This window comes from Sesamum indicum, linkage group LG7 (genome assembly GCF_026168435.1).
Source record: "Sesamum indicum cultivar Baizhima isolate 11 linkage group LG7, ASM2616843v1, whole genome shotgun sequence".
Taxonomy (NCBI): Eukaryota; Viridiplantae; Streptophyta; class Magnoliopsida; order Lamiales; family Pedaliaceae; genus Sesamum; species Sesamum indicum.
Genome location: NC_142663.1, coordinates 5,299,726 through 5,315,285, shown reverse-complemented (window position 1 = coordinate 5,315,285; position 15,560 = coordinate 5,299,726). Strand labels below are relative to the sequence as shown.

Here is a 15,560-nt window from a genome sequence, read left to right as displayed (position 1 = left end):
AATATATTAATCGATGATAAATATCAATTTTTATTCAGTTTTTTTGTTAATATGAACAAATTCGGTGAATTTTAACTAACGAATGGACTTATTTGTTAGACGTAAGCAGTTGTGTTGGATATGAATTCTCAAATTACGAAGAATTTGGAGTCGCCGATTGCTACTAAAAATCTAACAGACCTTTTCAAAATGTGGATGGAGAATCCTACAATCCGTCGGCCCCTTCATTCCATCCAGCCTCCTGGTCCTGAATTACCCTTTGAGGAGCCATCCGTGTCCAGCATTATCCATCCATCCATCCATCCAAAATATAGCGGTTTCCATTTGACCATTTTGATGCGTCATTGGCGAACTGCTGAGGTAGATGGTGATAGGAAATGGTATTCGACAGCTTTGGCAATGATTAATTACACTAAATCTTAAGAAAGGAAAGTGTGCATACTTTGAGTGACGGGCCTCGATATAAAAGTTATCATCTCTTATTAGTGCTTTTCGTGCTCTACACTCATACTTACTTTTGAAGTAATCAATGAAAAAAATAAAATAAAAGTTTATCCTAATAACAAATTGAGGAGATGCATAATTACAAAGTGTGGAATGGAAGCAATGCCAAGGGAATATCACCATATGTTGGCTAATTTAATTTAAAATAATGCTTGTGTATTTCTTTAATCAAGTCACAATCATATTAATTAGTTCAATTTTATTTGGGCATGTGTCTTAGGAATAATTGTAATTAATTAATATATTTGTTACTCCTAAACATGTAATATTAGGAAAATCCAAATTTATTCGATTGGATAAGCATACATTTGAATATTACGTATTTTTATGTATATTGTTATTTCCTCTTAAATATATTTATTATTTTCCATAATGTCATAAGATTGTTTACTTTTCCGTATATTTTTTATTCAAGATATCCGCTTGAACTAACCGTATTAAGTGACTTGGATAATTATTTTAATAATATAAAAAAATATATAGAAATATAATTGTTTTGATTTTCTTGAAGATGTAATTTAATTCCGGTGGTGGCATTTAAAAAAAATTAATAATAACGGCACCGTGATCTCGAATTCATGTGCCATTTTTTATAAAAAAATAAAATTAAAATACCGTCATCTTAGATCGCGGTATTGTCCCTATTTTTTAAAAAAAAAGAATTCATCAATTGAGTCTTAATAATCAATTGGGTCTTAATAATAAATCTTGATATTTTTATTAAGACCCCATTGATGAATCTTTCCTTTTAAAAAAAATTAGGGACAATATCGTGATCTTTATTTATTTATTTATTTTTTAAAAATGGCACCTCGATTCAAAATTATATGTCGCTATTTTTTTTTAAAAATAAAATATGGCAGCATCGCGATTAAAAATCACGGTGTTATCTACTTCAAAAAAATCAAAACAACTCCATTTCTATATTTTTTTAATATTATTAAAATAATTTCTCCGCATAATTGAGTCCATTACAAGGCACATATGGAACAATTTGTATAATTAATAACATCAGTTGATCCGACCAAAATAAAAAAAGTACATAAATATGGGGTGGTTTAATAGTTTTAATGTAAATGATGGGGTATATTGTCCTTTGGGTCGTGCATATATCTGTGGGCACCCTATGTCAATATTGATGCTAATTAAATATATCAATAATTTGAACCAAAAAAATTAAAAAAAATTCTTCTGAATGTAAATTCTCAATCTTACCACACAACTAATATTTGATATGCTCGATCAATATTAAATAATGAAAATTATGTACAGCGTCCTTATATACTTAAGTTTTATTTAAGGTAAATTATAACAAGCTCTCATGAGGTTTAACATACTTATAAATACCTCTCGTTGTTTGAAAAATTATTAGCATCCATTGATTTTAACATTCATCTAATAACTAGCTAAATTCGTTAGTTTTCATTAGGTTTTAATCAATTTTTTGTGTGAAGTTGACTGGAATGCCTTATGAATTAAAAATTATAATTTTATTTATTTTTTAAGTTTTTTTGAACTAAATGAATATTTTTTTTTATAATTTATTACTTTTTTCTATCAATTTCATTTGATTTTTTTATAATTTTAATTTTAAAAAATAAAAAGAAATACAATCAAGGGAAAAAAATTGATAATTATAGACTTTCATAAAAATATATAATTTTATACTTAATAGATAATAAAAAATATTTATTATTGTATTAAATCATAATAGATTGTAATTTTTAAAAAGATGAAAACATATTTTAAAAGCAAACAATGGCGTTGTGGCAGTTTTAATGTATGTATGGATTGGGGTTGGTTTATGAGATGGACAGAAGACATGTCACATGAATCATGAAATGATGATATTTGATCAAAAATTGAAAGCGACACCGACGCGCCCGCTCTTTCAGCTCCGTCCGCTCAAAAGTAACCCGCCGAAGTCCCTTTTCAAGCAATCCCGACCCGCCCGACACTCAGATCCACCCTCACACTCCCCCTTTTTCTCACTCATCCCCAGAGAGAGAGAGAGAGAGAGAGAGAGAGAGAGAGAGTTGCATATAAACACACACTACATTCACTATCATCTTCTACGTATTTGCAGGATTTGCTCTTCGTTTCGCGCAAGTGAAGCCACCTCTCTGCATTTTCCTCTCTCGGAAGACCGGTAGGTGCTAATTGAATTAATCAATGTCAATATTTTCAAGTTATTTGCTAAAGATGTCATATTACTCCGCAGAATGATTCACTAATTGCTTCTCTGCATATTTTTTTTTTGGGGGAATGTTGTCTGTAGCGATCCATTGGCTGCCTGTTGACTATTTAGGGTTCATTGCTTAGCAATATCCATTTTTGTTTGATAAACACTGTTTGATTTTCAGCTCTTTTTTTGTTTTTGGTTCAGTCCTTGTCTTCTATGATGAAATGTAGCTGGTGCAGATTAGTGACTGTTTCTGTGGAATATTTTAGAAGTGACCAGGTCTGGTATTCGATAATGTTGCTGCTATTTCCGAGTCTTTTTTGAGCTGGAAGATACTGAAAATCAAAATGGATCAGAAGTCGTGGCTCTGGAAGAAAAGATCTACCGAGAAGACATTAGTAGCTGATAAAGCAAACAATTCTTTGAGCAGATTTGAAGAAGAAGTAACTGAGGTCTTGTTGTCAATTGCTTAACATATTTCTTGACACATTGTCTGCAGCTGTGGACTTAGAATTTAAGAATTTCATCGGACTTTTTATTTTCCATTTTGCATATGTATGATGCACTTGCAAATTGGTCTTTTCTTTTTCTGTGATCATCGATTGTTATCCAGCGTTTAGGCGATGGTTTTCTTTCTTTCAACTACCATACGAATTCCTCTGAATGAACTTATGTTTAATGACCTGAGTGTTACAGTGTCAACTTCACACTGATAACAGAGATGTTATTCGACTAAGGTATGAGAATGAGCCTGAATTGATAGGAATACAGAGATCACTGCACAAGAATAAACCACTCAACCTGTAGAAAGTACTATATTCAACTTGAAACCAACGGAATAAATTTGGTTGTAGAAACTTCTGTTTCTAGGATCTTGCATTTGCGTAGTGTTGCAGACACAAAATCTTATTGTACATTGGTTTTACAGGTACAGAAACTTCAGAATGAGAAAATAGAATTAGAGAGAGATCTTAGGATATTAAATGAAAAGCTTTCCTCTGCCCTTTCTGAGTCCAATGCCAAGGATAATATTGCAAAGAAGCAGGTGAAAATTGCAGAGGAAGCTATTGCAGGTGATCTTCCGCTCAACAAAATGCTAAGTAATTTCTTTTCTCTGATTACCACCGATACATATTAATACCCAGGGAAGAATTTTTCAAATTTTTTCCTAGAAAATTTTCACAGTGAAATATCTCAAGTTTTCAATACGCATATATAGGATGGGAGAAAGCGGAGACTGAAGCAATATCATTGAAGCAAGAATTTGATAAGGTTTTACAGCAGAAAGCTGCTTCGGAAGAAAGAATAGGCCACTTGGATGCAGCTTTGAAGGAATGTATGCAACAATTGCGTTTTGTTCGGGAAGAGCATGAGAAAAGAGTTCATGGTGCAGTCGTAAGGGCGTCGGAAGAATTTGAGAAAATAAAGATTGCTCTAGATGAAAAGTTAGCAGAGGCAGGTAAGAGGCTTGCCAAATTAGAAGCTGAAAATTCTCAGCTTATGAAAGCTCTATCAGGAAAGGACATGGTGATTGAAGATTTAAGCAAATACAGAACTCAACTCGAGGCTGATTTTAATGCTCTTATGTTGAGAGTAGACTCTACTGAAAAAGAAAAAGCTTCTCTGAAGTATGAGGTTCGTGTTCTTGAGAAGGAGCTTGACATTCGGAATGAGGAGAGAGAATTCAATTGCCGAACAGCTGATGTTGCTCGAAAGCGACATGAAGAGAATGTAAAAAGAATTGCAAAATTGGAATCGGAATGTCAAAGACTACGACTCCTTGTCCGAAAACGGCTGCCTGGCCCTGCTGCTTTGGCAAAAATGAAGAGTGAAGTTGAAATGCTTGGAAATGATCAAGTTGGAACTAGACGAAGAAAATCAAATCATTCACCGACTAGTTCAATGAAATTTTGTGTTGAAGTGGCTCCTGATGCACCAAGCAAGAGGATCGATCTCCTGACTGAGCAGTTGTATACAATGGAAGAACAAAAAAACCCTCTCAAGGATACCCTTAACAAGAAATCGAATGAACTCCAGTTTTCCAGTACCACATTTGCTCATTTAGCTTCCAGGTTATCAGGAACTGAAGGACAGGTTGAAGAATTACTAAAATGCCAACCAACTTATGAATCAGACAAAGACTTATGTTTCTTGAAGGAAAATTCTCTGGTAGCTTCATCTGATGTGGGCAGTGATGACAAAGCCAGCTGTGCTGAGTCCTGGGCTTCTGCTTTGATATCAGAGCTTGAGCATTTTAAAAATAAGAAACAATTCGGAGCACCATTTCACAGAAATGTGGGAGCTTCAGACATGAATCTCATGGATGACTTTGCCGAGATGGAAAAGTTAGCAATAGGATCTGCCAATTATTCAGCTGGAAGTTCCCATCATGAGGAAGGTAATACGATTAATGGTACTTCAGGAAGAGAACCTGATGGGCATTCTTCGTCTGCACCTGGTATGGAGTTGGCTTCACTTAATAATTGTCCATTAAAACCTTTGATCTCGGGCCAGGAAATTCAGTCTCAGTACATAGATGCCAATAGAGTTTCTGGATGGCTTGGTGATATGCTGAAAATGCTTTTGGATTATAGTCATGCATCACAAAGAAACCCCCAGGAAGTACTAGAGGATATTAAAGTTGCTTTGGCAGACAATAATGTAGATACTACTGCTGATGCATCATGTAAGGAAAATGAACATGTTATTTCGCCATCACCGATTAAGTCATCGAATTTGGATGCATTTGATGAAGGAAATGAAAATGATTCCTCAAACACCAAGAGAAGTATCAAGAAATTGCGGTCAGATGTGAGCATATCAGTACACAAGGTTCTTGAGCTCCTTGAAGGAATAAATATACAATCACAAGACAATGGTGCATCAGAATCTCTCTCAGGGAAGGATGATAAGCTTTTATCATATAAGAATGCAGAAAACCCTACAGGTTACATGGTTCGAGTTTTTCAATGGAAAACTGCTGAACTCTCTACCATTTTGCAACAACTTGTTCAAACTTGCAATGATTTGTTGGACGGAACAACTGATCTTGAGCAGTTTGTTCAGCAAGTAGGTTCTAACTTGGAATGGATAATAAACCACTGCTTTTCCCTTCAGGATGTTTCGAGCATGAAGGATGCTATCAGAAATCATTTAGATTGGGATGAATTGGATGGTTCAAGAAGTGAGAGTGAGGTAGATGGTGGATTTGCTAATCACTATGCAGAATGTAACAGACTGCATATCCGAAGAGAAGATATGCGATATCTTCCCATAGTTTCTACTCTGAGTGCCGATAACAGTGCTTGTCAAATGGAGGAACTTCAGACTCCTAGAAAAGAAGAGGCAAATAAGGAATCCTCAACTGTAGATTTGGAGGCCATACTTCAGCCAGAAATTGTTAAGGGTGAATGCTTCAGGATTCAACCTCAAGAATCCAAAGACAAGACTGAGAATCATCTCCCCCAGTTGGAAATTATGAAGCAATCTGAGGGCAAAACTGAAAATCAAATTGAAAAACAAAAGATGATGAAAGAAGACCTCCAGGCCCAGGTTATGGAAACCAATCATGAACTGAGGAAAGCTTGCCAAAAGATTTTACATTTAGAACATGAGCTGGAAAATAGAACTAACTCTTGCAAAAAACTTGAAGAAACATGCCATGACCTAAAGATACAGCTAAAGAGGTGCATTTTTGTGATCTTTTCCCATTTGCAAACACATATTACCTTTGCCTTACTGTTTTCTAAATTTGTGATTTCAGCATGACGAGCAAGGAAATTCCTGATAATGGAAAGCACTGGGAAAAGCAACTTCAAAATGTAAGTTATGCTGTCCGATTTTTTACATTTGGTGTCCAGAAGTTATGTGTGGAGGTCGAATTTTTATTCACGATCTCAATGTTGCATTCACTTGGACTTCCTGGTATTTTAAAATTTTAAGAAGTCCACTACATTAGCGAAGTTTCATGCAGGTGTAATATCCAATGAACTGATTGAACAATACCAATAAATGGCAGGACAGAGAGAAACCATTCACTTGCTTACTGAAAGAAAATAGGCCTTGTTAGGTCGTGTATCACTAAAGAGTAAACTGGATTCCGTGTAAAAAAAACTTCTCTGTTTCCTAGTCTCTTGCTTTACTTTTGGAACGAGAAAATGAGACAATATTGAGATATTTATCTGTTAAATTATGTGGATATGAACGAGTAGAAGTGAAAAACTCTGTGGTAAACACATCGTATTGCTTAAAATTAGTAAATTTGCTCATCATATTAACTTATGATGTATACTCGGAACAGGTTTAATTTATTAATTCATATCCAATATCATGTAGGATTGGGAGATCACCGCAGCTTCAGAAAAATTGGCTGAATGCCAAGAGACCATCCTAAATCTTGGGAAGCAATTGAAGGCACTGGCTTCACCTAGCGATGCAGCTCTCTTTGATAAGGTAATATCTACCCCTGCTGACTCTGTTGTTACCAGCCTCTCAACTCCCCGGAAAAATATTAGCCAGCGATCGTCCCTACTTGATAAAATGCTAGCAGAGGATAAGGCTCGACTTGTTGCTTCTCCGGGAACCAAAAATGATACTAAAAACGGAAATGACAGTTCTGCTGTTAGTACCAATGCAGCAATGGAATCTTCGAGCAAGTTCACTGATCTGAGCGGAACTAATCACGATGAGAAATGTAAAACCTCAGCTGCTTCCATGGATATTGTCCCGTGCAAGAAAAAAGGAGGAAGAAGTTTCTTCAAGAGGCTATTTAGGCGACGAAAGAAAGGTAACAGCCTAAAAACATCCTTCTCATAGGCTGCATTGCTGCAATAATGATTTGACTCGAGGAATTGGATTTTGATTCTTGTTGTTTGTTACCTGTGCTGGGTATGTGAAATGGTATTTTTGTCTAATTAGAGGAGTGGATATATATAGAGAGAGAGGTTGGCAAGTTTTTGTGTGCATCACTGTATCTTGATGTAAATATAACCACAAAAGAAAGGTCAGAAGTTCCATCAGTGCCTCCAGAAAGCTAGTGAAAAGCATGCTTCAATCTTTCACCTGATTTCCAACCTTTTTGTTTATGTTTTCATTTTTAGTGGAAAACATGTGATTTCAATTTTGTATAAATTTTAGTACGAATATGAGAATATATTATGATAAGTTAATAAAATTGTGTATGAGAAAACATATAAACAAAAGTATTTGGGTTTAATTACGTTTTTTAAAACCGATAACATAATCAAATAGGCTTCATTCTTGTGCTTGTATACTAATAGGGTAATCATTTTTCTTGAACAATACTATCAAATACACCTTTTTCAACTTCAAATATGTGTGTCAACATCATAATTCACGGAGTTTGATTGCAATACATTTGTTCAAAATCAAATCATAAAATAGTGAAATCAGCTCTATACATGGTTTTAAACTAATATAAAAATTTTATTATTATTTTACTTAAAAAAAAAGATTAAGCAATACTTTATTGAATTGGATCTTTTATACAGCACATACATCAATACTTAGGCATGAAAAGGTAAACTGGCCCGACCACAACCACAATCCAACCATAAAATCAGTCATTCCCAGCGAAGATAAAAACTGAAAAATCACTCTCTAATAGCTCACAAGTTTTATTTTTTATTTTTTCCTGAATCTATAAATACAAGGTTGATCAACCTGTACACGCCATTGTGATCGATCACCAATAAATTTGAGAAATATATGCAGTTTCTTCTGTACAAAAAGATTGCTTTGTCAGTAGATAGGCCAAATAGGGAACCTATCCTCGTGCAACACAACTCCTTTAGGCTGAATTTGAAGGGCTGGCTTAATCGTGAGCAGGGCGACGAAGCAGTTGAGGGGCACCCTCATACCCCACACATTGATGGACTCTAGTTTACGGCATTTATTTACAACAGTGATAAGTCCATCCTCTGTTACTTGTCGACACCCCCACAAAACAAGACTCTGCCAAAAAAAGACATTAGTGTCTTGGTTAATGTCCACACATTTTAAGGTAAGGCTACACTGATAAATTCAAGAATGTTTTGCGTACCTTCAGACGAGGACAGCTATCTGCAATGGCAAACAGGGATGCATCGGTGATAAATGTACCACCAATGTTGAGGTGTTCTAGAGAAGTAGCCCTGGAGATCTGCATTGGAAATTAAACCAATATATAAATGTAGGCAAGTATGAAATGGAGTGAAGCTGGTAATTGGGGATCAAGATCAGTAGATAGTTAATTTATAAATTTGCACGTTGCTCAGCGAACTGGAGAAGACTGTTGGATATTAACATGGGAAAAGGTGGCTCTAAGTTAGCCGATGCAACCATGCTCTTTTTTTATATCTACTTTATGAGTAACAAAAGGCGAAATTCTAAAGGAAACAAGAACACCACATCTCCATGAGCATATTGCAGTTGAAGGTAATAATCAATTCCCCGAAAAGACAGTATCTACCCCATACACCTTTCTCTTAATACAACCAGCAACATACTTTCGACGTACGTATTACTTATTACCAAAACGTTTCTCAATTGCACTACAACCTGTGCGATCATATTTTATTTTACAGATTCTTCCTTGACAACAGAACGGCAATAAGTACAATATGAAAACCAGGGTCCAATGCCTTTTGCAATATACCAAACCTCAAGAGAAGTCTATATAATTATGTACGTCTATCTTGCTTTTTGAAGCAGTAAAGAACTTTCTATATCACTTCATGACATGATATTCTTTAATCAAATGGCAAAAACCTTGCTCAAACTGAAACATCAAAATGTTGCAACAAAACACCATACTTTATCAATGAATTTTACTTCATTATTGCTGCTCTGACATACTCTTCAGTGCAAGAAAGAATTGACTGCATACCAGTTGAATAACTCCTTTATCCGTGATTCCAGTTGAACCCCACAGAGAAACTGAAGATAGATTGCCAACACATTTTGCCATGGACAATTGGAGAAGCCCATAATCAGTTATTTGACAACCCCATCGACTCCTCGATCTACAGTTTCATAGGAATCAATATCATTAACTGATGCATCTCTACTTGCCACCACAGCAATGAGTAGTCATTTTGTTTTTCGTTTAGATATGCAGACTTACAGGTATTCTTTCTTTCGGTCCCTTTATAAATAGTTTTACTATTAATATGAGATAACACATATTTCAATTGTAAATAACCACCCATAGCCTAGCCAGCACCGCCACACCAAAAACTAATGCACATCGCAATTATTTAGGTGATCCCATCATCCTGATTGCATCTCATCCAGACGCATCTTCAACACTACTCCAACTCTCATCCAAACAACCATCAAGCTCCAAGAAATAAAGAACAAGAAGATTCTAATACAAAAAACTTCACCATCATACATATTATTCCAATCAAGAATCCCCAAAACAGTCCACGTTCCAGTTACATAATCCATTATAATCTTAGCACTAGAATTAACAGTCACCACAAAATTTTTAAACTACACTAGTTCCACTCAACAAATGCAGATTCCACACTTAGAACTGGAATTTAGGAGCATCAAACTCAAAAGTCAAAAGACCTTAAAGCAACACAAAATTCCATTTATCAATCCAGACATACAAATATACTCATGTAAAGCTCAACAAGAAATCATACATGTCAAGCTCCTTGAGACTGTAAGCCAAGAACACCAGTCGCGTGGTGGACTCATCATCCATTTTCCACCCTGAAAAACTCAGCTTCTCTCTCCGGGCCAAAGACTCCTCCACCCCCTGCTTCCATTTCCTGCAAACCCTACTAGCCCTAATCCATATACACACGAAAAAACACAGATTTTCACACATAAACAACACACAATTCAATTCAACCAAAGAAATGCATTTCCAGAAGAAGGGACTCACTGAGCCAAATCTTTGAAGCAAGTGATCAGCGAAAAGATATGGGCTAATAAATCACTGGGCAGCCGATCAATTTCTGCTTCTTCAACTCCTCTCCTCATGTCGTCGAACCAAGAATTGGGGGAGGAGGAGAAGAAGAAGGGGGAATAACAAGGAAAACAGTCTAAACAGAGAATGGGTGGAAAAAATTGAATTAAATACGTAGGCTGATGAAAACAAGAGAAAAGTCGTGGATGAAATGAGCACAAGGTGTCGTCATCTTCTTGTCACGTTACTTTCTTTCACTATATTTAATCTACCCTGCCAGAATCTTTCGATTCATTGGTTGCTCACTTATAAAACTACCTTCTTAGATTCTCTATTTTTGGAAGTATCAATATTAATATTATGAATTAAGTATACTTTTTTTAAAATTCAACATAATTATAATAATTTTTTTAAATAAAAATACGTTTGGAATGCGATCATTGCTAGACGGACGTTAAAATTAAGACTGCATTTATAATTTTTAAATAATAATAAAATATTTATTATTATGTCAAATCTTAAAAAAGGTAATTTTAATTTACCTTAAAAATAACAAAAAGGATTAGATACCGTTTCCAATTCCACCTTTAAAGTATGCATGTGGTCGCATTCACCTCCCAGAGGAAAATGCTTTTATTTATTTACATCCCTAAAATAAATTTATTACAATATAAATTACTGTAAAGTATTTATATAGCTGCTTAAAAGTTTACGCAATATTTTTTGTTAATTTGATATTTTAAGAGGTGAATGCGACTTAGGTATTTTTAGGGGTGCAAAGAAATATTATTTCAGTATATTCAAATTCAGACATAAAAATAACAAGCTATTATGATTAATTAAACACTTAAATTCATGCGACACGGACTTTTGATTAGAAGGCTTCAGTTTTATCATCCGAGCAATATCTCATTGGCATTTTTTATTGTCGTGAGATGGATATTTGTAATTTTTTTTTCATATTAATTACGAGGAGGCTGAAATGACATATGCACCCTTACCTTGGATGCTTTTTCCAATTTGCGTCCATATATTTGAGGGGCATTATGGACATTTTACTCGTGTCGGTCGGCCACTCTCGATTGTCTTATTGAATCTTGATTGTCAATCTAGATATAAAGGTGGGGTCCAACGATATGGTGTGACCAATAATTGATTTGAATCAAAATAAAAAATGTATTAGGTTGGTATTTTACCTTCATTTTTCAGTCTTTTTTCTAGGGGAGGAAACATCAAAGTGTATTATTATTTTTTGAAATAAAATAATAATTCAAATTAAAAAATAATAAAAGACGTTAAATTGTATCTAATATAAATAAATTTAATTAAACTTAGTATTTTTATTTATGTAAAAATAAATAATGGGACCAAAAATAAAATTTTTACGCCAAATTTCCCTAAAAAAGGGTTACCTCATGTGACCATTTCCCTCGAATCAAGTACTTAAAGATCATGTGCCACGTATGTGACTCCTGCTAATCTGCCATTCTTTTTTTAGTAAATTACATTAACACCTACTGCGGTTATGACAAAATGCAGAAATATTCTTTATTTTTTTGTAAAATTATAGTTAAACGCCTCCAAGGCAATATTTTTCAGAAGGTATAAGGTATTTCTGTAAGTTTTGCTTTTGAATAGGGAGTGTAATTGTAATTACAACTATAACTTTTAAGGAGTCAAACTGTAATTTTAATAAAAAATAGGGAGTATTTTATGTGTTTTAGCCTAATTTCAAAAAGTAAAAATATAATTTAGCATGATGAGGGATAATGAATGAGGATGAGGGCATCAAAGGAATTTCCTCATAAGGATAGCCGTTGGATCCAATGAGGGTGCAATATGTCTAATTTGCCCTTCAGAAGGAGAATAATAACCATAGAAGAAGCGTTATGGGAAGAGTGAAATTGTAATTTTAACTCTCTTACCATAATGCATATGAGAATCTAATTCTATGGTGTACGTACTTTACGTCTGGAATATGTGGCTGCATTTGACGCAACAATACAGAATAACAATATTTAATACATACCTTTTTCATTAAAACACACTACAAATATTATCTTTTTATTTCACTTTCCAAATTAATATTTTAAATTTAATTATCTAATTAATTTCCCGGATTTCGTATATTGGAAATTATAGTTCCTTCCAAATAAGTAAAAAAAAAAATCACCTAAAAAACTAATTTTTTTTAGATATAAAATGAGGTTAATTTTTTATTTGAGAACTAAGCAGTAGTAAAAAATATATAAGTATTTGAGAATCGTAGAAGCAAAGAGATGTAAAAAAGTAGGCAAAGTGTTCCACATTATTTGCAAATGAGTAGCTTAAGTGGCTTTTAAGCTCCAAGATCTTCCCTCCCTAACGAGATGACTTTTTAAGTGGTGTGGTGTGGAGGCTTGAATTCGAATTTAGAGGCTTTACCCCATCACTTGAAAAGGATACAAAGGCCACAGTCTGGCCTTATCTGCCAGTTGCGTTTTTATTTTTGATGCATCCCCATTTCAACTTGGGAAAAAGTAAGCCACTCATCATCACCCTTCCCGAATATTTGACTGCTTTTGAGCACGAAATTTTATTCAAATTCGACTTGATCAAATTTAAATCCATTATATAATAAGTGTAATATATTTATCATATGATTGGATTGGTTCGATCGAATCATATTCGAGTACAAATTTTCTTAACAATTACATAATGTTTTGGGCAAATTAGAACTAGTTCCCGATATTTAATATAATTATGAATATTTATTTATTATTTAAAAAATTATAAATATTTCATGATATTTGATAAAATTATGTATTGTCTTGTCGGATGTTTGAAATGATCAACTTTACCTTTAGTGTTAAAAGAAATTCCAACAAAATGAATGAAAATTATAGAAAAGAAGTATTCAAAATTTTTTAAAAAATAATAAAATTATAATTCATAGTTCACAAGGGTATTTTGATCAATTTTATCTAAAAAAATGGATGAAAATTTAATAAAAACTAACAAATTAAACTAATTGTTAAACAACCTTTAAAATCAACGAGTACTAATAATTTTTCAAACAATGAGAAAAATTCATTATAATTTACCAAGTCTTTAAGTATTTTATACCGATTATCACAAACACTCTATACACACTCATCACCATACTTGAGCCATTGAACGAGCAACCACATGCACATATACATCATTTTTCCCATTCAACTATATATAAGTGTCGTAAAAATTGAATGATTTGTGTTTATAATTATTTTTCAAATAAGGTGATCATAATGTATTTATTAGTGAAATATTGACTGTTGATTATAACTTATTTATTGAATCCCATTAGCGTACAACAATATTACATCCTATTTGTACGCATCGAAAAGACTAATAACTCATTTTCAGTTACGTTACCAAAATCTTAAATTATATTTTTTAGCACTCGTATAAAATTCTTAATAGAAAAGTTCATTTTTTCAGTGTACCTAATCAAGAAAGATAGCGTCTCTTTAAATAACTGTAAAGAATTTCACCGCTATGATAAATTTATGCCTTAAATAAAAACTCACAACGTAGTAATAAACTCAATTACAAATATATCATATAAATGCATAAATTGTACGTAATATTACAATTAAATTTATTAATAATGTATTGCAAATATTAAATAAATATCAAATTAAAAAAAGGCACGTTAGGTTAAAATAAAGTAGTGGAAAATAGTTTAACAAAAAAATTGAGTAAATAAGTTTATCTATGTGTTAGATTAGTACTTAAATTTGAATATATTGAATGATACAGTAATAAATAAAAAATAATTTAAAAAACAGTTGAAATACTTCTTTTTCCATAAAAATATATAAATTATTATTTAAATAAAAATACACAGAAAAAGGCTAATCAATTTTGGACCATTGGTGATGCAACTTTACTGGATTCGCGTTGCATGCATCTTTACTGTGGGCCCGTTTGGCGTGCCCTCTACGTGATGCTTATTCTGCTGGCCCCACCCTATTTAACCCATACAAATCACCTACACGACCCACACGAGACACGTGTCTGTATGCGTTCGGAATTTTTACACCGCCAGTCACATTATATAAACTCCACGACAGTTGCAAGAAAACGCACAGCACAAACTCACCTCTCTGCAATGGCAAACCCTAAGGTTTACTTCGACATCACAATTGGCGGCCAACCCGCCGGACGGATCGTGATGGAGCTCTTCGCCGAAACGACGCCTCGCACGGCGGAGAACTTCCGCGCCCTCTGCACAGGCGAGAAGGGCGTGGGACGCTCCGGCAAGAAACTCCACTTCAAGGGCTCAACTTTCCACCGGGTGATCCCGGGGTTCATGTGCCAGGGGGGCGACTTCACGGCGGGGAACGGGACGGGAGGAGAATCCATCGACGGCTCGAAATTCGCGGATGAGAACTTCATCAAGAAGCACACGGGGCCGGGAATCCTGTCGATGGCGAACGCGGGGCCAAACACGAACGGGTCGCAGTTCTTCATCTGCACGGCAAAAACGGCGTGGCTTGACGGGAAGCACGTGGTGTTTGGGCAGGTGGTGGAGGGGATGGACGTGGTGAAGGGTGTTGAGAAGGTGGGATCGTCTTCCGGGCGAACGGCGAAGCCCGTAGTGATTGCTGACTGCGGTCAGCTGGCTTGAGTTGATTGAAGAGTGGTAATAATAGCGATCCCAATAAAGTGGGGCATGGTTTGCTTATGTGGAATTATCTGAGCTTAATTGTGGATGGAATGAGAAGTTGCACTTGCAAATTTCTCCAAATCTCCTATAGTTAATTTGTGTTTTCATTTTCCATTGAAAAAATATGATTGTTTTGGGTATTGATTTAATATAATAATTTCATTAGTTAAACATATTCTCTTTTAACAAAATTATACTTTTAATTCTATAAAATACTTTAAAAAGGCCTCAAAATTTATGGATTAAGTTTTGAAATAATTTAA

The 15,560-nt window shown here is 34.4% G+C and overlaps 3 protein-coding genes across 6 annotated transcripts; 2 read left to right on the top strand and 1 right to left on the bottom strand.

The window, feature by feature from the left end:
* Positions 1 to 2,314: 2,314 nt before the first annotated feature.
* LOC105166049 (filament-like plant protein 7) lies at positions 2,315 to 7,746 on the top strand. 4 transcript variants are annotated; one of them, XM_088882907.1, is made up of 6 exons: positions 2,315 to 2,653; positions 2,959 to 3,138; positions 3,615 to 3,786; positions 3,906 to 6,372; positions 6,450 to 6,507; positions 7,022 to 7,746. In XM_088882907.1, the coding sequence occupies exons 2-6, from the start codon at positions 3,034 to 3,036 to the stop codon at positions 7,499 to 7,501; spliced, it is 3,282 nt and encodes a 1,093-aa protein (XP_088739033.1). In that variant the 5' UTR covers positions 2,315 to 2,653; positions 2,959 to 3,033; the 3' UTR covers positions 7,502 to 7,746. The 4 variants fall into 4 exon arrangements, with proteins under 4 accessions (XP_088739033.1, XP_011083567.2, XP_011083564.2 ...); XM_011085265.3 differs by having other exon boundaries at positions 2,956 to 3,138; positions 3,615 to 3,759; XM_011085262.3 differs by having other exon boundaries at positions 2,956 to 3,138.
* Positions 7,747 to 8,159: 413 nt separating this feature from the next.
* On the bottom strand, positions 8,160 to 10,773 carry LOC105166050 (F-box protein At5g67140). The gene is made up of 5 exons (XM_011085266.3): positions 10,584 to 10,773; positions 10,339 to 10,485; positions 9,573 to 9,708; positions 8,748 to 8,846; positions 8,160 to 8,659 (listed from the first exon to the last, which is right to left on the bottom strand). The coding sequence occupies exons 1-5, from the start codon at positions 10,679 to 10,681 to the stop codon at positions 8,447 to 8,449; spliced, it is 693 nt and encodes a 230-aa protein (XP_011083568.1). The 5' UTR covers positions 10,682 to 10,773; the 3' UTR covers positions 8,160 to 8,446.
* Positions 10,774 to 14,700: 3,927 nt separating this feature from the next.
* Positions 14,701 to 15,468, top strand: LOC105166051 (peptidyl-prolyl cis-trans isomerase). The gene has a single exon (XM_011085267.3). The coding sequence runs from the start codon at positions 14,740 to 14,742 to the stop codon at positions 15,256 to 15,258; it is 519 nt and encodes a 172-aa protein (XP_011083569.2). The 5' UTR covers positions 14,701 to 14,739; the 3' UTR covers positions 15,259 to 15,468.
* Positions 15,469 to 15,560: the final 92 nt, after the last annotated feature.